Source organism: Caretta caretta, chromosome 6 (assembly GCF_965140235.1).
Source record: "Caretta caretta isolate rCarCar2 chromosome 6, rCarCar1.hap1, whole genome shotgun sequence".
Lineage (NCBI taxonomy): Eukaryota > Metazoa > Chordata > Testudines > Cheloniidae > Caretta > Caretta caretta.
The window spans coordinates 64643117-64666908 of NC_134211.1; the positions used below are offsets into that span (position 1 = coordinate 64643117).

A 23792-nucleotide genomic window follows, 5' to 3' on the forward strand; every position below is an offset into this window, starting at 1 on the left:
GCCTGGAGAGGACAGAGATTAGAGGCTCCATGTGTCACAATCTGGTCACTGATACTGCAGGCCATATGGTGCAGGCCAAATCCAGTACATTTTAAGTGTACGTGTGTAACTGACACCTAGAACAGCACTGCAAAATTTAGTGCCATAGCAACTAAACCAATTAAGTGGGAAACTTGTATGATTGGTGATAGAAAGAGGTCAATACCATTACTAGCATGATTATGTCAAGAGACCCCTAAAAACACAGGCATACTGACATTTCTAAAAGCTTCCCGATTACATGATGAGCTGACCTAATTCCCTACAAAGAGTCAAATTGGGCTGACAGATGTACCTTGTGCTCCAGTATCTGAAATATAATTTTTTTAAAAAATGTAAGTCTCTAGCCCTTGTGGTTGTGACCAAAACCTTGAAAAGATGACCATCGTGTAACCAACACTGATGTTTGCTTGAATTTTCAGGCAGCCTGAAACAATAGCTCTGAGAGTGTGAACTGCCTCTTCCATATTATTTGGGTGTTGACATATAAGCCTAATGATAATGCATTTGTCATGATTGTTAACAATTTCACTGCCAGGTGACACATGGAAAAATGGAGAGGAACTACCATATTATGGAAAATCTTCAGTATTTGTGACTGGACTCTCATTTTGATGTCACAAGCGGACAAGGTTTAGGTATGGACACAGCATGGAAGAGTACTACAACCTATTTTGTTCCCATTCCAACCCCTTTATGTACATATTAAAAATGCCAGTAAAAGAAACCAACACACAAAGATGATACTGTTTAGGCTGTGAAACTAGACAAGATCACAGTCCAAGATCACATGAGAGTGGAATGTTTTTCCCTGTTTACCTTCTCTTTGGCCCTGAGCTGATCAAACATCTCCTGGATCTCATGTTTCCAGTCTTCCTGCAAGGAGTGGAAGGAATCTTTGGGCATTTCAAAGAAGCCAGACTCCTCTATGGTAGTGAGCTGGTCTAGTATATTGGCGAAAGATGGTCGTGAGTGTGGGTCAGAATTCCAACAGTCTAAAACAGGATAAAAGCAAGCAAGTTGTTAAACATCAGAATAAGGAGGTTAGAGACTAAGCAGGTGGCAAGTTGTGTTTACTCCTTCTGACTGGCTAAGAATTGTGCATTATCACATTTTTGTTACCCGGCCTCTCCCATCCCCCAACCTCATCCTCATGTCTTCTCTTGTAGACTATGCTCTTTGGGGCAGGGACTGCCTTTTTAAATATGTCCTGATTTGGTGGCTTCTAAATGCTACTGAAATATAAATATTAAATAAATAAAATACTGTTAGAGACTGACTCAGTTTATAGATAACTACACTACCAAGCTTGTTAAAACCACACAGCATAAATATTTTCCCCAAATACTTTGCTTAAAACTCTAAGTGGTTATAGAACAGAGACTGATTTTGCTGTTGAGAGCATAGCTCGGCATAGAGAAGCAAGGGTTAGTACAAGCTTCTTCTGCACTTTACTGCAGAGTTAATTGGGTGAATGGTACTTAAATTAGCCTAGACTGGGGTGAGCAGCCACAATACAAAGCCATACCCAAGTTACTGTGTCCTCATTGGTGCTGTGCTCCCCCATTTGTGCTGCTAGGACTTAGAATCATAGAATATCAGGGTTGGAAGGGACCTCAGGAGGTCATCTAGTCCAACCCCCTGCTCAAAACAGGACCAATCCCCAATTTTTGCCCCATATCCCTAAATGGCCCCCTCAAGGATTGAACTCACAACCCTGGGTTTAGCAGGCCAAAGCTCAAACCACTGAGCTATCCCTCCCCCCAAGAAATGCAATTAGCACGTAAGGCCCTCACCAGAGGGGCCCCTACCACCAGGTATTAATATCTGTCCCCAGCCTCTCTGTGACTTCTGTGAGCATGTCTCATAGCTCTTTTTGCTGCAGTTAGCAGAGCACAGATTCTTTTCCAGTGAATTGTAGGAGAACTGATCTGTCCTCCTGCACACAGAAGGAATTGTGAGAAGGCTTGAAGGACTATCAGCACTCTTGTGATTTAGCCTGCAACCTCACTGCAAAGTGAGCAGGTTACCAGTTTGAGTGAAAGCAAAGCTGGGCTCTAACCTATACCCCCAGATACGCCAGCTAGTTGAGGTTGAAAGAACCACTTAGCTAAGAGGGCTGAGTGTGTGGATGAAAGGGAGGTGAGGGGCAACAACTGAGTAAGATCCTGAGCTAACCTTGCAGTGAAAAATATATCCTATACATCTTCAATTCTCATCTGCAATATACATGACACACTCGGTCATTGACACCAAGTTGTGCGGTGTTTGTTTGTTTTACATGAGCAAAGAACAAGCAACTTTTCCCACTTAATCTAAACCAGATTTGAGCTGCCACGTTTCAAAACGTGAACTCAAAATGCAGTAACTTGTTCTATTATATAGCTCCCAAAATACAGAATTTAAGGCACCATCTTACCACAACATGTACAATTCTTAGCAGCTCCTAACAGGCAATAGTATAAAAAAGATGCTCAGGTACTATAGCAATGTGGGCCAGAGAGATTAAATAGAGAATGGTGTATAATAAAATCCCAAACTCTTAAATTACCAAGATCCTGCTTTTAAAGATACCATCATGTTAAGTGGAGGATCTGAAACTTTCATGATGAGGAAAATCCCAATCATTCCACCCCCTTACCTCAAATGTAGGCCCCCTTTCTCAGCAAATGTTAATTGCTCATTCTACATTTTGTCTCCTAGTGCAGTCTTCATAGATTCCTGCCTGAGTCATACACTTATTCCCTTTAATGCTAGAGAACTCCTTCATGCCAAGCCCCAAGAAGAAGTCAGATAGGAAAGGCCTATCACATGACCATAGTCCCAGATGTGGCAGAGTACAACAACCTCAATCCCCCAGTTGCAGATACAGATGCTGTAATGCAGAGGGCCTTCCCAATGTGTAAATGTAACCATCCCTTCTAACCAGTACCTGGAGGGGCTGAAGCACACGCTTCCCACATGACCAAGAGAAGTTGTGCAAGAAAGTGGGATATTGCCTGCTTTTTTTTCCTCCCCCATAAAAAGGGAAGTTTAGAACATTCTAAGAATATTAACATTCTACTGATGCTTTATAATTTTAAAATTGCCAGTTAGATTAGAAGACATCATGAGCCAAATTCATCCCTGCAATAATTCTATTCATTTAACAGTTACACCAGGGATTAGTCTGAACTCCTATTTCTTATCCCTTTTGACTCTGCTGGGATCCTGATTTTGTATTTTTTTTATTTTGAAATTATTGCAATTCTCCATTTGGGAATTTTGATACAGTAACTCCTTGCTTAACATTGTAGTTATGTTCCTGAAAAAATGTGACTTTAAGCAAAACGATGTTAAGCAATTGTAATGTATCCAATTTCCCCATAAGAATTAATGTAAATAGGGGGGTTAGGACAAAAGACTATATATTATATACACACACTGTGATAGACCCAGGCCAGTTGGGTACAGCAAAGTAGCCTTATTGGGATCCAGGAAGTGGGCGGGCAAAGCCCGCCCACTGCTAAAGGATCACCCCCCAGCCTAAGGGGGGGTCTCCACAGGACCTGGAAAACCAAGTAATTACAGGGGACAACTAATGAACAACAGGGACAGGAGTGCGGTCAAAGGGTCAAACAAAGGGAACCGGACGGGGACACCGAGCAGAGGACCCCGGACAGCGCCCACTACAGCAAAGTAGCCCTATTGGGATCCAGGAAGTGGGCGGGCGGAGCTCGTCCACTACGAAAGGATCCCCCTCAGCCTAAGGGGGGATCCACAGGACCTGGGAAGCCAACTAATTACGGGGGACAACTAATAAAAAACAGGGACGGGAGTGTGGTCAAAGGGTCAAACGAAGGGAACCGGACGGGGACACCGAGCAGAGGACCCCGGACAGCGCCCACTACAGCAAAGTAGCAGAAGGCAGATATACTGGCCACTGGATTAACAGTTTTCCATTCCCTGACTGACCAGAGCAGGGGCTGCTCCAGGCTAATAAGAACACCTGACTCCAATTAACCTGCAAAGAGTCAGGTGAGGCCATTAGGCTAATGTGACCACCTGACTAATTAAGGCCCCTCTGATACTGTAAAAGGGCTCACTCCAGTCAGGCAGAGGAGAGCAAGTGCAGATGAAGTGCTGGTTAATGAAGACACTCTCAAGTCATTGGTAAGGGAAAAGTAGGAGAGCTGTGGGGAAGTGACCCAGGGAAATGTAGCAACTCTGGCAGTGAAAGATTGGCTGCCAACAGCTACTACCATTAGGGTCCCTGGCCTGGAACCTGGAGTAGAGGGCGGACCCCGGTTCCCCCCCAACCCGCCATTACAGAAACACCTCCTGGGAGGGGAAAACAGGCCCCTGTCAGGAGAGGAGGCTAAACTGTTTTGGTATAAGGCCATAGGAGCAACAGAAACTGTGGGAATTCTCTCACCAGCCTCCTTGCTGGCTTATGATGAAAAGGGCTCAGTAGACTGTATCCCCTGGCGCTAGAAAGAGAAGGGCTCTGTGGAGGGTTGCAGTGAGCCTCTGAAGCTAGCATAAACTGCCTGGAAGCGTGGGACCTATGGGGACAAGGTCGGAGCTCTGCCACAACGCATACACACAGTATAAGTTTTAAACAAAATTTAATACTGGTACACAGCGATGATGACTGACGCTTGGTTGAGGTGGTGAAGTCAGAGGGTGGGATATTTCCCCAGCGGATGCCTTACTGCTAAATGATGAACTAGCAATTGGCTGAGCCCTCAAGGGTTAACTCATTGTTGTTAATGTAGCCTCACACTCTACAAGGCAGCACAAATGGAGGGAGGGAAGACAGGGACACACACACCATGTGTGTGAGAGAGAGAGACATGCATTGCTCCTTTAAGTAAGCTGACTCTTAAGTACTCTGCCTTTTTAAGTTAATCAGCAAGATGAGATGGCAGCTGCTGCCAGGAAGCTCTTCCCCCCCATCCTGACCCTGTCATGCATCCCCCTGCTCTGTAGAAGATGGGGTAAGTGGGGTGCAGGAGCAGGGGGGAAGGGGATACCCTGACATTAGCCCCCCCCCCCCCCCCCCGGCACAGCAAGCAGGAGTCTGGGGGAGCAGCTCCGAGGCAGAGGGCAGGAGCAACACATGGCAGTTGGGGAGGGACAGCTGAACTACCAGCAATTGATAGCCTGCTAGGCAGCTGCCGCACAGGGAACTTAGGGGAACGGGGAGCTGATGGGGGGCTGCCGGTTCACCCTGGTTCCAAGCCCCCATGAGCTAGCTGCAACGGGCTCCTCTTCCTGCAAGCAGTGGACAAAGCAGGCGGCTGCCAAACGACTTTATAAGGGAGAATTGCACAACTTTAAACGAGCATGTTCTTTAATTGATCAGCAATGTAACAAAACAACGTTAACTGGGACGACTAAGTGAGGAGTTATTGTACTGAGATTCTGTGCAGCAGGATGCTGTTCTTCAGACATCTGGGTCCCAAAAGCAACACAGAATGAAAATTTTTGTTTTTATGGCTCACAAGATGCCTCTTATATCTATGTGCAGAACCAGGGATGTCCAAAACTGCTTCGAAGCTTCCCTGATGCTGACCAATTAGTGATGATGGGTAATATAGAAAAATTGTCAAGGGCATAATTTGTCAAGGGCATAAAGTGCCCCTCTATCCCACTTTTTAAGCACAGCAAAGCAAACATGACTCAGTGTAAAACAAAGCACTGCAACCAGCCAAGTTCATGAGTGAGTGAGCTTGATAACTATGGAGGTGGTCTATGGCTTTTATTTTCCCAGACCTAGAACTGTCATTATCTGCACTAATGAGGACAGTTGTAACTTGCCCTCTTCAGAGAAAAGATTTGTAAGTTCAGGTTTGTCATCTCAGTAAAGACCACCAGGGCAGTAACTCAAAAGCAAAATCAGCATTAGAGGAACCAGAGTTCACCAAGAAGGGAAATGGTGTTTTTGACAAACAATTTTGACGAAGGGGGAGGAAAGTGATTGCTTTCTTATTCCCTTATTCTATGGTATTGGGTTGAAATATTTCACACCTCCCAATATTTTCCACCCCACCAACACCCATGTTTGATTTTAAGAAACACTGTCAGTATAAAATGCACTGAAACTATGACTGCTCGATGCTGTCATTAGCTCTTTTAGACTGAGCTTGTTGCACTGCATTCTTTGCAATGTACTTAAATTCACTGGCATACTATCAGATTCCCATTGATCGCATAGCATGTCCTGTGTATCTGACCAGGGGAATCTCAGTGAACAAGTTACATTGTTTCCGTCCTTAGTGGCTACTATACTTTCAAGTGTGCATTTACAGTAGTTTCTTGGTAATCCCATCCACCCGACAAGTTGGTTACCCAATTTCGTAACCGGACTGTCACTTAAGGTCATAGTTGTAGTAATGCAGATGTATGTACTGTAGCTGCACTTCCATTGTTTGTAATCCTATGGCTCATGGTTTTAGCAAAACATTACACAGAATTCTAGATTTTTAATTGAACTGTGTTTGTAATCTGTATCAAAGGACAGAGAGAAACAAAAGTATTCCAGAAGCAGACAAACCTCTCAGTGACACCTATTTAAGTCAAAGGCAAGTCTATCCCACTAACAGGGGGAAGTCAGATACTCTGGGTTTATTGCCAGCCCTGCCACTAACTCATTGGGTGACACTGAACAAGTCACTTCACCTCTCTATGCCTCCGTTTTCCCCCATCTGTAAAGTGGGGGTAATACTACCAGACTCACAGGAGGGTTGTGAGGTTTAATTCTGTAACAGTTGTAAAGCGCTATGAGAGCCTCAGCTGTAAGGCACAATATAGAAGTTCTAAGCATTCTTCTAGAATTCTATATACATATTTTGATAAAAATTAAGAATTGGTCTGGAGTGGATGGCTCAGGGGACGTTTGCAGAGTTAAAATAGCCAGAGAACCCATCGGGGCCGTCACCTGAATTGCACCCTACAAAAGATTTTATTCCTTCCTTTGGTACTATATTCATACTATAACTCACCTCTGGAAACTGATTTTTTTTTTTTAAACAAACCTTCAACCACCTGGGGCTTTTCAGCGTGTCAGTCATGCTTAAATTCCCCCCCCCCCCCCCCAAAATTTGAGTATGACATTACCAGATCGAGGGGGACACAGATGATGATTAGCACGAGAACTATATACACATTAAGCCTCACAACCCTCCTTTGTGAGATAAGTGACCCATCAAAAGTCACATACCAGGCCCACTTCACCACTGGTGTACTGCAAGTACGCATTCATTTCAATTATTGTGTCAATACTGTAAGCAGGTACTATTCCATTGATTACAATTTACATTAATGTGGCCCACCAAGTCAACAGCACAGCACGAATAGAACTCTGACCTTCTGATCCCCAGCCAAGAGTTCAATCCACTAGACCAGTGGTCCACAAACTTTTTACCTCGCACCCCCCCCTTACTCCTATCTGTGCCCCCAACCCCATGGAGCTGGGAGTGGGGCTGTGGTTCCGGGGGGAGGGGGGGTGAGGGGTGGGAGAGACACCAACAGGGGCAAGGGGACAGAGGCTGGGGCCGCATCTGGGGTCAGGAGCGGACCCTTGGCCAGGGGCAGAGGCTTACAGCTGCGGCTGGGTGCAGAGCCCCGGGACCTTGAGCAGAGGGCTGGCAGCTGTGGCTGGCGGCAAATCCCTGGGCGTGTGGCCAGGGAGTCACTCCCTCCCTGTGGGGGTTGGTGAGGGCCCCAGCCGTGCCCCTCTAAGGCAGTGCACCCCAGAGATTTAAGACCTCTGCACTAGACCATTCTGATTATAGAATAGTGATAATAGTATTAGCTAGCAATAGGCTCAAGCTGCAAAATTTGGAAGTAGACTTAGATTTTAAATACTCTAAATTTGGTTTCAGAGTAGCAGCCATGTTAGTCTGTATTCGCAAAAAGAAAAGGAGTACTTGTGGCACCTTAGAGACTAACATTTATTTGAGCATAAGCTTTTGTGAGCTACAGCTCACTTCATCAGATGCATTTAATGGAAAATACAGTGGGGAGATTTATATACACAGAGAACATGAAACAATGGGTGTTACAATACACACTGCAATGAGAGTGATCAGGTAAGGTGACCTATTACCAGCAGGAGAGCAGGGGTAGGGAGGGAGAACCTTTTGTAGTGATAATCAAGGTGGACCATTCCCAGCAGTTGACAAAAACATCTGAGGAACAGTAGGGGGTGGGGGGCAGAATAAACAAGGGGAAATAGTTTTACTTTGTGTAATGACCCATCCACTCCCAGTCTCTATTCAAGCCTAAGTTAATTGTATCCAGTTTGCAAATTAATTCTAATTCAGCAGTCTCTCCTTGGAGTCTGTTTTTGAAGTTTTTTTGTTGAAGAATTGTCACTTTTAGGTCTGTAATCGAGTGACCAAAGAGATTGAAGTGTTTGCCGACTGGTTTTTGAATGTTATAATTCTTGACATCTGATTTGTGTCCATTTGTTCTTTTCCATAGAGACTGTCCAGTTTGACCAATGTACATAGCAGAGGGGCATTGCTGGCACATGATGGCATACATCACATTGGTAGATGTGCAGGTGAATGAGCCTCTGATAGTGTGGCTGATGTGATGAGGCCATATGATGGTGTCTCCTGAATAGATATGTGGACACAGTTGGCAACGGGCTTTGTTGCAAGGACAGGTTCCTGGGTTAGTGGTTCTGTTGTGTGGTGTGTGGTTGCTGGTGAGTATTTGCTTCAGGTTGGGGGGCTGTCTGTAGGCAAGGACTGGCCTGTCTCCCAAGATCTGTGAGAGTGATGGGTCGTCCTTCAGGATAGGTTGTAGGTCCTTGATGATGCAGTGGAGAGGTTTTAGTTGGGGGCTGAAGGTGATGGCTAGTGGCGTTCTGTTATTTTCTTTGTTGGGCCTGTCCTGTAGTAGGTGACTTCTGGGTACTCTTCTGGCTCTGTCAATCTGTTTCTTCACTTCAGCAGGTGGGTATTGTACTTGTAAGAATTCTTGATAGAGATCTTGTAGGTGTTTGTTTGGAACCCCAACCTGGGGTATTGTATCTGCTACCCAAGATCCATAAACCTGGAAATCCTGGACACTTCATCACCTCAGGCATTGGCACTCTGACAGCAGGATTGTCTGGCTATGTAGACTCCCTCCTCAGGCCCTACGCTACCAGCACTCCCAGCAATCTTCGAGACACCACTGACTTCCTGAGGAAACTACAATCCATCGGTGATCTTCCTGATAACACCATCCTGGCCACTATGGATGTAGAAGCCCTCTACACCAACATTCCACACAAAGATGGACTACAAGCCGTCAGGAACAGTATCCCTGATAATGTCACGGCAAACTTGGTGGCTGAACTTTGAGACTTTGTCCTCACCCATAAATATTTCACATTTGGGGACAATGTATACCTTCAAATCAGCGGCACTACCATGGGTTCCTGCATGGCCCCGTAGTATGCCAATATTTTTATGGCTGATTTAGAACAATGCTTCCTCAGCTCTCGCCCCCTAATGTCCCAACTCTACTTGTGCTACATTGATGACATCTTCATCATCTGGACCCATGGAAAAGAAGCCCTTGAAGAATTCCACCATGATTTCAACAATTTCCATCCCACCATCAACTTCAGCCTGGACCAGTCCACACAAGAGATCCACTTCCTGGACACTATAGTGCTAATAAGCGATAGTCACAAACACCACCCTATACCGGAAACCTACTGACCGCTATGCCTACCTACATGCCTCCAGCTTTCATCCAGACCACACCACACGATCCATTGTCTACAGCCAAGCTCTACGATACAACCGCATTTGCTCCAACCCCTCAGACAGAGACAAACACCTACAAGATCTCTATCAAGCATTCTTACAACTACAATACCCACCTGCTGAAGTGAAGAAACAGATTGACAGAGCCAGAAGAGTACCCAGAAGTCATCTACTACAGGACAGGCCCAACAAAGAAAATAACAGAACGCCACTAGCCATCACCTTCAGCCCCCAACTAAAACCTCTCCACCGCATCAAGGACCTACAACCTATCCTGAAGGATGACCCATCACTCTCACAGATCTTGGGAGACAGGCCAGTCCTTGCCTACAGACAGCCCCCCATCCTGAAGCAAATACTCACCAGCAACCACACAACAGAACCACTAACCCAGGAACCTATCCTTGCAACAAAGCCCGTTGTCAACTGTGTCCACATATCTATTCAGGAGACACCATCATAGGGCCTCATCACATCAGCCACACTATCAGAGGCTCATTCACCTGCACATCTACCAATGTGATGTATGCCATCATGTGCCAGCAATGCCCCTCTGCTATGTACATTGGTCAAACTGGACAGTCTCTATGGAAAAGAATAAATGGACACAAATCAGACATCAAGAATTATAACATTCAAAAACCAGTCGGAGAACACTTCAATCTCTTTGGTCACACGATTACAGACCTAGAAATGGCAATTCTTCAACAAAAAAACTTCAAAAACAGACTCCAAGGAGAGACTGCTGAATTAGAATTAATTTGCAAACTGGATACAATTAACTTAGGCTTGAATAGAGACTGGGAGTGGATGGGTCATTACACAAAGTAAAACTATTTCCCCTTGTTTATTCCGCCCCCCACCGTTCCTCAGATGTTATTGTCAACTGCTGGAAATGGCCCACCTTGATTATCACTACAAAAGGTCCCCCCACCCTCTGCTCTCCTGCTGGTAATAGCTCACTATAAGTGATAACTCTTATTACAGTGTGTATGGTAACACCCATTGTTTCATGTTCTCTATGTATATAAATCTCCCCACTGTATTTTCCACAGAATGCATCTGAGGAAGTGAGCTGTAGCTCACGAAAGCTTATGCTCAAATACATTTGTTAGTCTCTAAGGTGCCACAAGTACTCCTTTTCTTTTTTCTCAATGTGGTGGTATTTGGATCTGGGGGTTTGGTGTAAGCTCATCACCCACAATCAAGACACGAACATCCCCTTCCCCTCTTCACAAAGGCTTTTATTTCTGTAGCCTAGAGGTCTTCTGGCTTCTGTAATAACACGTCTGGCTTCTGTAATAACACGGTCCACTGAGTAAAACCATCTAATTCTGTGGTCTGAGCTACTGAAACTTACAAAAACGGGCACTCATCAAAAGCACTCGAGAAAAATATATTAACATTCTCTCTCCCACTGCAATTGGCTCTTACCTTCCATGAGTTTGGCAAAAGGTTCCGGGCACGTGGATGGGATCGGAAGGGCAAGTTTATTCATGGCAACTCCGTATGCTACTGCTAGACCATCAATTCCTCGGAATGGTACCTCCCCAGTTAGCAGTTCCCAAAGGAGCACACCATAACTATTGGGAGAGAGACAGAAAGTGTGTGTTTGGCTATAACAAACACTTTAATAAACCTCAAGCTGAAACAGGGCATATGGCTCTCATTTATCAAGACTGCCCCACACATAAAGGATACTAAATAAATACATTTGCAAACAAAGAAATTTAAATGGACTAGTACACATCTGTAGACAGACCACCTGATTTTGTGGGATGTTTGCCCAGAATTAATCTGTGCAGCCCCCTCTTCCTGAATTTAGCGGTTCTGTTTTGGCATCCTCCCTTTCCCCTGAGGATGTGACAGGGCTCCTGATTTGTCAAAGTTTACAAAAGCACAGTCAATCTAGCAACAATTTGGGTTTCACTCTTTTTAAATAAACAGTTTACCCTTTTCATTTTGAGCAGTAAATATTTTTTTTAATTGTGCAAAAGTTTCTTAATTCCACCATCTAAACTTTCTAAGACTATTTTGCTACATGCTCTATTTTATGTGGATCTGTACAAAGACTGGACATTTTTTCTTTGGACAGAATTTAGTCTTCCAAGTATTTTTACTGTGCTCATTACTATAGTTTTCAAGTACTTAAATTCCAAATCACACCTTGATGGATTTCTGCACCTCTCCATCCCCCAAAAGGAAATAGCTTTTATATGCTTGTATTGATTTGGGATGGCTAGGTCAAAGAAGTGGCTAGGCTATACTTTTTGCTCTGAAGGCAGAGCAATTTGTGGTCTTTCTGATCATTCTGGTTCACAAGCCTGTAGAAGTAACTTCTGTGGCAATTTAATGATATGGACTGATTTATGATTAAATGTGGTGCTCCAGAAATAAGTATTTTGTTATACCACCCCTGCAAAATACTTGAGTACTGATTATTTGGGGGATGAGTGGGAGGGATGCTAGCTCTTTCCTGTAATATGCTACTGAACCTTAAAGAAGGATGTGTAGTGACATAATCCACCCAACAACCTAACTGAGGAGAGGGGGTAATAAGCCTGCCAAATTATGTTTTTGCATAAATTTCATATAACTGCATACACTCAGGTACAAAACTTCAAAACCACATGCCACTCCATTTTAAAGTTATGCTGTTACAAAAATGCAATGTGGAGAGCTGATTGTGTTTATGGGGAGCAGAGGGCTAGCTAGGTGTCATGTATATAAATCTAAAAATAAGTATGTACATTGACATGCCATACTTTCAGTATTAGTCCTGTTCTCTTTTTCATGACAATAAGCCCCATGCAATGGGAAGGAGGAATGCCCATTAGTACTACCCTAGTTTAATTTCCATACGAAATGCAGAAAGTCAAGCAGTTTTCAACAATACTGTGTTCTTGGACACCAATAATTACATCTTAAGGTCTTAGACTTGAGTCTGGAATTTAAAATAAATAAATAAAAGCCATTACCATTTATTCCTGCTAAGAAGTGTTTTTCTGACAAAAATTCCAGCATGGTCCCTAGTAGTCGGCCTAACAAATCTCAGAATGCAATGTGGATAGCTCAGAAATGTGAGGGGGTTTTCAGAAAAAGGGGAGAAAAATATTTTCTTTGAATTAAGTCTTGTGAGAGAGTCTGGGTAATCTACATCTGGATCCTTTAAATTATGAGAGAAGTTAGGGAAACAGAAGAGGAGGACTTTAAAAACACTATCAGGCCCTGCCTTCTTTGTTGTTTTAAATACAAATGATTTTCTGATTTCCTATGAAATCCTTCTGCAATAAACCTTGAAACAGGTATCGGGGGGGGGGGGGGGAGGGAAGCAGGTCTAGTAGTAGAAAGGGCAATATGGCAGTGGAAAGAGGGGAAAATAGACTTGGCAGGTCTGTAGGGGTGTGAGGGAGTGTTCATCACACACCCTAGTGATTAATAGAGGCCTTGGGGGCCTGCCACACCTCCTCCCAGAAAGGAGCAGGGGAGATGAGTCCTCCTAGCAGCCTAGGGAAGCTGCACAGGAAGCAGCCAATTGGAGGGAGACTGCATGGAGCAGCCAATCGGGGCTCAGACAGCTAGTACCAAAGGAATATAGGGCAGAGAAGAGTGAGTTACTGAGGGGAGCCCAAGGAGTGAGAACTGTGCTCCCAGCAAGATGCAACAAAGGTAGCACCTTGGACAGAACAGTTGCTGGCAGGGACCAGGGGAACAAGGAGATTCTGGCTGGCTGCTGAGACTTACTGGCTGAATGCCCTGAGAAGAGGGAGAAGGTGCTGGGGCCAAGGGGAAGTGGTCCATGGAAATGAAGCACCACTGAAGGAAGTTAAGGAGACCCAGTTGGGGGCTGCTATCTGCAGGGTCCCTGGGTCAGGACCCAGCGTATTAGGTGGGCCCAGGTCCCCTAATTCACTTCATTCCACTGGGGAAATGGCTTGACTACTGAACAGTAGTACCCATCCTGGAAGGAGGAAATACAGATGGCCGAGTCATGAAGAGGACTTGGACTGAGAAGATGACGGGAGAGGCAATCACCTGGAGAGGGTGCACTGGCTGGCAGAACTAATCCCCATGATGGTCAGCAGGAGGCACCACTGTAGTCAGTGGACCTCGTCACAGGGGGTCTGAAAAATCTGACTTAGCAGCAGCTGTACTGGGTTTTGAATATTAACCATTATCTATGATGTTACCACAAGAACGAGTACTCCCACAAGAGGCACTTCTGCCAGCAGTGGTGACATACCAGCTAACCAGTGTTTGATGCTGCAACTTTATTTATGGAAGTTCAGCTTTTAGAGGTTTTCCCCCATGCTGTGGTTAAGGAAAGGCTTGGCAGTGAAACACCATCCCAGACCTTATCCCCAGGCAAGCTGGCACCCATGTTTGGAAAAACCTGAAGTGTCTTGAACCAAGTAGATGTGTCTGTACCGGACATCTATTGACACTAAAGGGTATGTCATACAACTAGGTCCTACTGTACATGAACTGATGTACCATTCATAATTTACTGTTTATTTAACATTCATTCAGAAACATCCCACAGCACTTTTCAAATTATAGCTATTACTTCATCTACTACTGAAATACCTCTGGAATGAAAGAGGGCAGCCACTTATCGCTGACAGCAACACAAAAGAAGGGAAGGAAGCACCAAATCCGATTTAAGCCATAAGGGAAATTTTTAAGTGATGTGAAGTTGGAATATGAATCATGTCCTGCTTTTTATTTAGCAACTGATGTGACATAATACATTAGAAGGCAATATCAACCCAACATACCATACACTGTTCTGTCATGTCATTCAGTCTTATGAGACAGATGCAGTGGTTCAAGGTGATAGTATCAAGAGGTTCAACAGGACATTGTCTAAGTAGTCGTCTGTCTCTCTTGTATCTCTGAAGGAGCAGCTCCAGCATCAGATCATACATTGGTCTTTTTTCCTCATCCAGGAGTAGCAGCAGAATGAAATTTACCAGGTCCCTCAACAGTCTCATTCTGCAGCCGCTGCTTCTATGAATGCTGCAGGGCAAGCATTATGAACATGATACTCTCTCTGCAGGGAAGTTTCAAAAAGCAGAGGGGATGGGCAAATATGGGATTCCAGCAATCTGGTGCTGAGTTTAAATGCTTGCAGGAGACATGATTTTGATTCCTGCTCCCAATCCTGTCACCATTTCTTCTGTAGGGTGCTCAGAATTCTCTGGAGATAATGTTCTCAGCCCCAAATGGTAAGGGAAAGCTGCACTTTTCCAACCAATTAAGAAGTGATAATGACAGATATTGAACACACAGTGTCTTTCAGCCCCTCTCATGCAGAAGGTTGGTGGTCACAAAACAGAAACCAGAGGGTGGGAGAGGTTAACACACTGAAAGGAAAAACAGCAGGAGAGACTCTCTATCCCCACTAAGGAGATAGAGAAGGAGATGAGGCCCAGATCTTTTTACAGCATTCTGGAGTGTTGTTTGGACTTTAATTACAAGAGGAACCACATGATACTGACTGTACACCCAAGTGAACCAACATTTGTATGAATAATTAATCATCTCCTAGTAATCCAGTAATCCTTTAAGACATTCAACATCAAGTTCAATCCTACTCAGTGGATTTTCAGAGAGTCGGAGGGGCTATGTGATACTGCCACCTTCCCTGACGTCTCTGAACTTATTCAAAGGTCTTAATTCCTTCTCTGGTTTTTAATTTTTAAATGTCAGTAGTGCTCTGTTTTCCTTCTCTGCCTCCCTCAAGGGTCTGCACTTAACATGAAAAAGGAATTTCCCCCCCTCCCAACAAGTAACAGCAAAGTCAGACAGGGGATCCAAAGGATGGAACCCCACAGCCAAGTTCCTTCACCTTCCTAATGTAAAACCCACCTGGAAAACAAATAATTTCTATCAAGAATGAAATCTTACTTCATTTTTAAAAAGTACTAATTATAATTTAGTGCTGACAAATAGTACTGGACTGAGCCCGGGAGACTGTTTATCCTCAGAACAGGTATAGCATGAAGTGCCAGCTTCCCCCTCCCAACCCTATGCTGACCTGGAGGGACCACCACGGAGGCTGAAAGGGGAGTTTAACTTCACTACTGAATTCTTGGCTTTTCTGTTAAGAATGCAAACAGAGGATAATTAGTGATTTTGAGACAGTAGCTGGACAGTGTTCATGAGATAAGCACCTATCAATTGGGATAGGAACTGCCTACCACGAACTCATTTCACCTAGATCGTTGCATGGTCTGTTTCAGTCACAACAGACTCGGCTGGATTCAAATTAGCATTCTAAAAGGTAAGAATAAGAGTAATCTATATCCAATACCAGACTCTGAATCCTCTCAATCTGCTCGTCAGACACATCTAAATGGTTCCACTACTCTATTTCCACAGGTGAAAATTTTAAAATTCTGGGCAGATAATTGGTCTGAAGGTGCATCTTGTACATATTTAATTAAAGAGGCTAGGCGATATTGTGCAATCACTTCCTGCATTATGGTAGTATCACTGACACAGATAAAGAAAAAATTTATTGTAAAAAGTGTAAATGTATCAAAGTAAAGTACACACAGCGGTTAGAAGTTTCCATGAGAAAATGGAAAAAACCTTGTTACACCCCCATATGGCCTGCTGGTCTTGCACTTCTCCTCACTAATAAAATGGCTCTCTAGGAAGCGTTTACTTTGAGATTCCTCCCTTCCCCCACCAAAACCCATTTTTGGATGTTTCCAAAAAACAACTGAGCATTCCAGAAGCTGGGAGAAAGGAAAATGTACAGAGGAATAAATAGGGGTAATGTCCTATAAAACAAGATTTGAATATTGAAGTAGTTTGCTGGGCATGCCCCTTCCCAGGTGAGCTACATCCATGGATGAAAGGTGCTATACAAAAGCAAGGTATTCTAGATATCAGCAGAAACCACATCTACAAATAGAAAGGTATGGACATCCATTTTTAAAGTTTTTAGGAGTAGTGATGTTTGGTGTGTGGCAAACAACAGACAGGAATCACAGTTAAGTAGTTACAGGACCCAGCTGATATCTACTTACTGTGTGACCATGTACAAGTTGCAATCTCTGCACTTCATTTTCACCCTTTGCAAAGTGGAAATAAATACCTATTTTACCTGACAGGGCTGTTGTAAGAATTAAGTGTCTATAAAGTACATTGAGAGCCTCAGCTGGAGAGACTGTTCGTTATGTGTTTGTACAGCACTGTCTATGACTGGGGCTCCTAGGTGCTACTGCAACATAAAAAAATAAAGTGAGACTAGTAAGGCATGCATTCTAGATAAGTGCAAATTATTGTTTACCAGCAGGCCTAACTAGGGCACTGGTGGCAGAAACCACTCCTCAGAATATTGCTGTGGCCTATAATAAGCATCTTCTCCAACAGCTACCTGTGCATTTGTACATCAAGGAGATGAGCTAGATAAGACCTCTGTCAAAAGGCTAGGACCCCCATTCAGACAGGAGCTCTTCCAATAAATTGAGAGACTTTTTGGGAAAGGTGTTGGGATAAAAGAGTTTGCATACCTCAGGAAGGGAGACAGCTAATTGTTGTTGTTCTTATAGAGATTAATTGTAAGGATGCTTATCAGCCAAATTCCAGTCTGGCTGTGATTAGCCAGGAGAGTGGTGTGGGGGAGAGACAGGTCTAAGAAGATAAAAAAAAAAGTCTATCCAGTCAAGGATTTGAACTGCATGCTTAGGTGGGAGGAGGAGTCTTTAATTGTGTCTGTTTGTGAAGAGGCTAATGCTCTCAAATGATAATATTGCCTGTGTGGCAATATTTGCTCCTCCATATGCGTATCTCAGACACCATGTAGCCAGGGCCCAATGCCTAAGTGGACCATGCTCTATCCAACACACCTCAGTTGTGATCCTGCAAGTGCCAGTATCTTGTTGCCAGGGCTAAGAATAGCACAGAAGCAACAAATATTTCAGACCTGGGGAGAGGCAGAACATCGTGGCTCTCTCACTAGCAAATCTCTCCAACTAAAGAACACCACAGATGGCTTCAAAGGGAGATTCATTCTGCTCTCTGGGAGAAGGCTGGTAGCCAGAAGACAGGACTTTGTAGTTGAGAGATGTGAAACAAGGAAAATGGGGAGGGGACTCACAGGAGGATTATAATACTGTGCATAGATATTATAGGTTCTCAACATGCTATGCACATTCATTAAAGCCTTGTCTACACTGAGCTTTTTTTACTCCTGAGGGAATTCTGCAACACTGTGCAAGTGCAGAATTAATGCCTCCCCACAGAATAATTGATTCATGCACTCCTCCCAGGAAACACTCCTGAACAAGGTCTAGTTCAGACATCAGGAGCAGCATTGGGAGACATGAATCACCACCTCAGGGGCTGTGGCTGGGCATGCAAGACTCTGTCCCTCTTGCATCCTCTCGCAGTGCGCCTAGAGTCAGGGAGGGGCAGGACTGGGGATGTCTTGGCCAGTGGCTCCCATGGTGCACCAGGCTCCAGCTGCTAGTTCCGGCTGGGCTGGGCAAGGGGACAGGACTTCCTCTTCTGCTGCATGGATCACACCCACCCCCAGGAACCTCCCTCAGCTGCAGGAAGCTCTGCACACACCCCTGCTGCTTCCAGCACCCATTGCTTCCTAGCCGCAGGGGAGGGATAATTAAATAAGGAGCTGCCACGCCATCCACCCAACCCCTGTGCATCTGCCACCCTCACACACACACACACAGACCTCCTGTATCCAGACACCACTCCTGCACGCAGACCACCTCCCTGGATCCAGACCCTACCCCTGCTGAGTCTCCCACATCTGAACCCCCACCCAGCCACACCCCACACCTGGACCACCATACTGAGCCCCTCCCTCTTGCTCACTATCGCAGTGTGCCCAGAGTTGATGGGTATGGTCCTGGGGTGTTCCTGGGACAGGCCTGTCCCTTGTGCTGTGTCAGGGTGAGGCGCAGCATTACCGCCGCATCCACGTCCCAGGGAGGGGGTGCGGGCTGCAGGATGATCCCCCACCTCCATGCAGCCAGTGGCCTGCACTCTGCACTGCTGTGCTGGAGCCTCCACTCCCATTGCCCTTCTAATCTATTGTCTGCAGCAATTTCAGTTCTAGACCAGTGGCTGTACGGTGACATGTTGAGTACTGCTTAGTTATGCCATTCAGTAAGGTGCCAATCTGGCAAAGCATCAGTTTCAGTGGGGATACTTTATGCACATATTTAAGTGCTGTGTCAGATCATGGCCTAACTTCACTCCTAAGCCCATGTACTGGCCTTTAGGATATGTTTACACAGCAAAGAAAAGCCCATGGCTGGCCTGTGCGAGCCACCTTGGGCTCACAGGCCTTGCCGTGCGGAGCTGTTTCATTGCTGTGTAGACTTCCAGACTGGGGTTGGAGCAGAGGCTCTAGGACAGGGGTTTAGTGGGATCCTAGAGCTCCGGCTCTAGTCTGAGCCCAGATGTCTGCATAGCAATGAAAACAGCCCTGCAGCCTGAGCCCTGAGAGGCCAAGTTGGATGAGCAGACATATCATTAAAGTCTTCTGTGCTTGACATACAAGGAAATATTAGTATTGCCATCTGCTCTGTGGAGTAGGAAAATCTACTGGTCAAAAAACATGTCCTGAATCTTTTTTGTTTTCTGTATTGTTACCTGTCAGCAAGTATATCTATTTTGAAATAAATTACCAAAATAATTGAAAGGGGTGTGATTATATTGTGTTATTTAGAGAAAAAAACATGCAGAATTTTGCAGGATTTTTAGGTGCAGACTTTCCCCAAGAGTATTTTTTGCACAGGTTTAGTGGGGTTTGGTGCAAAACCCCTCGTACAGATTTGCTACACCAAGGTAATGAGTATTGCCACACTGCTGCAAGTCACTTTTTACATTGGTGCAACACATGTATTTTAAAGGCATGCACCGGTGCACCAACATCAAAAAGTCTTTGTACTGATAAGTTCTAAACTTCATAACATTATATAGATGAGGAAACTGAGGAACAAAAAGTTGAAGTGATTTGCATTAAATATGCAACACTGAAAACTAGCAAAGTGCATGTAATCATGTTCCTTCATTGCTGTAAATAAACAGCAGGCTCTTATCATTGATGCAGAGCAAGCAAACAGAGTTACTCCTTTAGCTCAGGTGGCAGTAGTTTTGGGGTCTGGTGATAAAAGGTCCCGGTTTTCAACACTATCTACAAGAGTGACTATATGCATGAAACCCAAATCCATTACCCATGGCCACCCAGCAAGTCTTTGGCACACACGTAAGGAAAATCAAGAATCCTCCCAACATGTCTCCTCTAACAGCTAGACCATTCTTCCTCTCATGTACAGAGCAGAGTTTTACCCCTTCACTTTCCTGAATTACTTCACAAAAATAATCACATAATTCACCACATGTGAAGAGGGGGGCTGCCAACTAATTGTGAATAACAGGACTTTATAATAATAAGGTCCAGTTACAGCAGTGTTAGGATTTCAGGAACCTTCTTTCCACAGAAAAAATAAATCCAAACACAATATGTCTAAAACCTGCCCTCAAATACAGTAATGCATGAAGAGAAACACCTCTGCTCACTCAAATCACTCCAGCTGCAATTCAGCATAAGGCCAGCTGTGAATACAAAACAATAGCAAGCTGCTTTAGTCTAATGAACCAAGTGGGGGACATTCACCTTTGTACAGACATGAGAAAATCTCACTTGCTATCCCAAAGCACTGACTATGTAATTTCCCAAATACACACCCCACCATCCTGGGACTACCTCCTGGACACTGAATTTACTGATTGTATCACAAGAAAAGCACACATACAAACACACACAAAATATTGGCCATCTGGCATTATCGTAATCATTTACTTTTCCATATCAGCTTCCATTCAGAAGAATCCCAGTGATTTATTAAAGTGTCAAGTAAGTGTACAGCATTACCTATAGTTTGCATATCTCACAGCCAGTATTTCACCTACCATTGAAATGTATCCACCTCCTAGAATACCGGAAAAGACACTGTATCACATCAATTTAGGAATGAAAATAAGGAATACCATGTCCAGGTAAAACTCCCCCTGCAGTTTAGATAGACAGAATGTAATACCAGAGCTGGAATACTGCCAGAACATCAGCTGAATCCCTTACACTTTCAAAAATTAACTCTTTAATAATCACAAGTGGATAGGACCTTGGTTTTGTGTCTTATTCAAAAGACAATTGTTAAAATAAATGCACAGATTTTGTTTTATATACTGCAGAGGAGTGAGGGTAATAAAGATTGGAAAAGCACGTGTCCAAACCCATAAAGCAACAGGGATTTGGAGGGCTGCAGAAGTTGGCTGGCCACTTTGAAAAGCCTGTGTTCTGGATTCCTAACCCTCAAAGGAGGGTGATGATACAGCAGGATGGAAAGCTAGGGGACACAGAGCTTTAGTTAAACAGGAGTTTGGGGATTTGATTAACCAGGATTTGTACTGTATTAAGCATACAGTAGGTTGCCTGGCAGTCCCCAGCACTTAAATGTTTAGTATCCAAGTACTCAGTGCCAAATCAATACCTCCACACATCGCTGCCTTTGGAGAACATGGAGGAGCGGATGACCTCAGGAGCCATCCAGGCATATGTCCCAGCTGCACTCATTTTGGTGGTTTTATGCCATTCTCTGGCCAAGCCGAAATCCGTGATCTTCAGTATCTTGTTGCTCAGGTCTCCATTTTCCACCTTCTCGAGTATCAATACTGGAGGAAAGGGGAGAAGGGGGAAATGAAACGCATGCACAGTGAGGCTAGGATTTATCCACAAAGATCCCCTCTCACCCCCCAAGAGAAGCCATTTCCCAAATTTAAGTCTTGCCTTGACTTTTAGCTAATCGCTGCTTCTGAATGCTTTACACATTATCTTGCCTTGTAAAAGAGGTCTCAAACTGCTCCCTCAATCTGACAAAATCAAACTGTAATTAATGAGTCCATTCCCACAATTAATAAACATTAATTGCAGTCAAGACATGAAACAAGGATTTTAGAAGCAGAATTGGCCAAATCCTGAAATCCTTGCTCAGTTTTTAATCAGTCCTTACTAGAACACAATTCAGGATATAAGGTTATAGCATCATATATTCACTTCTAGGATGCTGGAGACATGTGGCCTTTGGTTTTTAATGCATCAGGATATCCAAGGTATAGGTAAATAGGACATAAGAACCATTTGGCGTACTGTGTACTGTTATTCTATATAAACAATCCTCTGGTAAAGGGAAGTGAACCACTGTAACTTCTAGAAATCCAAAAAAGGGGAGATGCCTTGTATATAATTTCCTAATTAATCCTTTCTGAGCAAAGCAACTATCACATCTTTCTCACATACTGCTTAAAAGGAGAACAACCCCATAAGGGTGGATGTATACTTATATTTAAAAATACATTAAAGTGAAAATGGCCATTCGATAAACTCATCTTCAGGTCAGGATTTTCAAAAGTCGCAGTGATTTTGTGTGCCCGATTTGACCCACCTTAAAAGGGCTTGATTTTCAGAGAATGGATGCTCAGCACTTCCTGAAAATCAGGCTCCTTTAAACTGCCTCAGTTGGGAACACCAAAATTGAGGCACCCAAAAAATCACTAGGCACTTTTGTAAATCTTGGCCAAGTGAGTAAGTTGCATGTGATGTGTCACAGTGGAGTGCAGGGAGGGAAGAGGGTTGAGGCAGGAGCAAAGAGAAACATAAGTAGTAACAAGACTGCTACCAGTTAAACTGAGCAAACAGATGAAATGTGTTAATGGTATTACAGTTCTACTCCAGTATGAAATCAAATTGAAATCCGCCTTGGCCATTATCTATGGACAGGGCTCAGAGTGTGCAGAATCCAGACATGGATGTATACTCTAGATTCTTAACTTTTTAAAAATTTACAAGTCTAGTTCTTATGGTAGCAACAAAAAACTTAAAGCCAACCAAATGTAAACCAACATAATGTTGTCTTTCCGAGTCTGCAGACAGCCTGAAATAGCTTAAACAGATGTCTGAACCACTTCATTCATCTTAATGAGTTAACACTGAAATTTAAAGATGACAGTTTAAGTGAAACCGTTAAATGCTGACATTGCTGATAATTTTAGCACAAAAATCCAGCTAGTGTGATTATTCTACAATTCAAGACCCCCTTCAACAGCTTCCTAGGTGTCAACTGGACACTTTCTCATGTGCCAAAACCTTCATCTTCTATTCTAGCAACTTTTAAGATGTAATTATGCATTGTCTGCACAAAAATCTGTAACATATTTAAAACAAATGGTACGAACAGCAAAAACTACAGTGGATTTAATATAAAAAATGAGCACCACAGGGGCTATTGTACTAATTTTATTAATCATTTTCTTATTTAACTTTACAGCACCTCCTTTTTTATTTTTAATAAAGCTGCCACCGTTCCTAGTCTGTTGCAACATGATACAGCAATAAAAGGAGTCTTTGCCACAGAATTAATGTGAGTTTACCATAGAGTACAAGAATCCTTGTCTATAAGCATAATGCCTGTTTCTCCATTGCCTTGCACCTTATGCTGTCATTTACACCACTATAAAGTGAATGCAAAGTGGATTTAAAACACTACCATTCAGCTTTAGTAACACTTTAATGTTAAATGTCCAAGTTTTCTTAGGAGCTAAATATGTAATACTTAAGTCTGTGTTATAGAAAAAGATAGGAGAGAGGCTAGAATAAGATTCAAGGAAATAGGCAGGCATATACAGTAACTTTACATCCAAACGCAAACCCTGTAAAACAAGGAGCACAACCACCAAATGACCTACCTGTAACTATAGCACATGAGCAGCAGTATCATTAACAATAACTATATTCAATGGAATGGTGCATAGGAGGAGTGCTGGGTTTGTATTACTTAGGATTCACTGCATATGAGATTTTTTTTGTTCTTGACCCAGAACAAGTATTCATTTATACAACTTTATCAGCCCCAAAAAAGGGCACATTTTTGTCCTGCCATTTTTTTTCCCACGCTTTAG

General features: G+C 43.7%; 1 protein-coding gene across 2 annotated transcripts in view; it reads right to left on the reverse strand.

The window, feature by feature from the left end:
• Window positions 1-23792, reverse strand: part of MAP3K9 (mitogen-activated protein kinase kinase kinase 9) — a 111456-nt gene that overhangs the window by 57909 nt on the left and 29755 nt on the right. For both annotated transcript variants that reach the window (XM_048852469.2, XM_048852468.2), the window contains exons 3-5: window positions 21329-21509; window positions 11226-11374; window positions 859-1034 (exon numbers count right to left, since the gene is read on the reverse strand). In XM_048852469.2, coding sequence (XP_048708426.2) covers window positions 859-1034; window positions 11226-11374; window positions 21329-21509 — 506 coding nt within the window. The remainder of the gene's footprint in view (window positions 1-858; window positions 1035-11225; window positions 11375-21328; window positions 21510-23792) is intronic.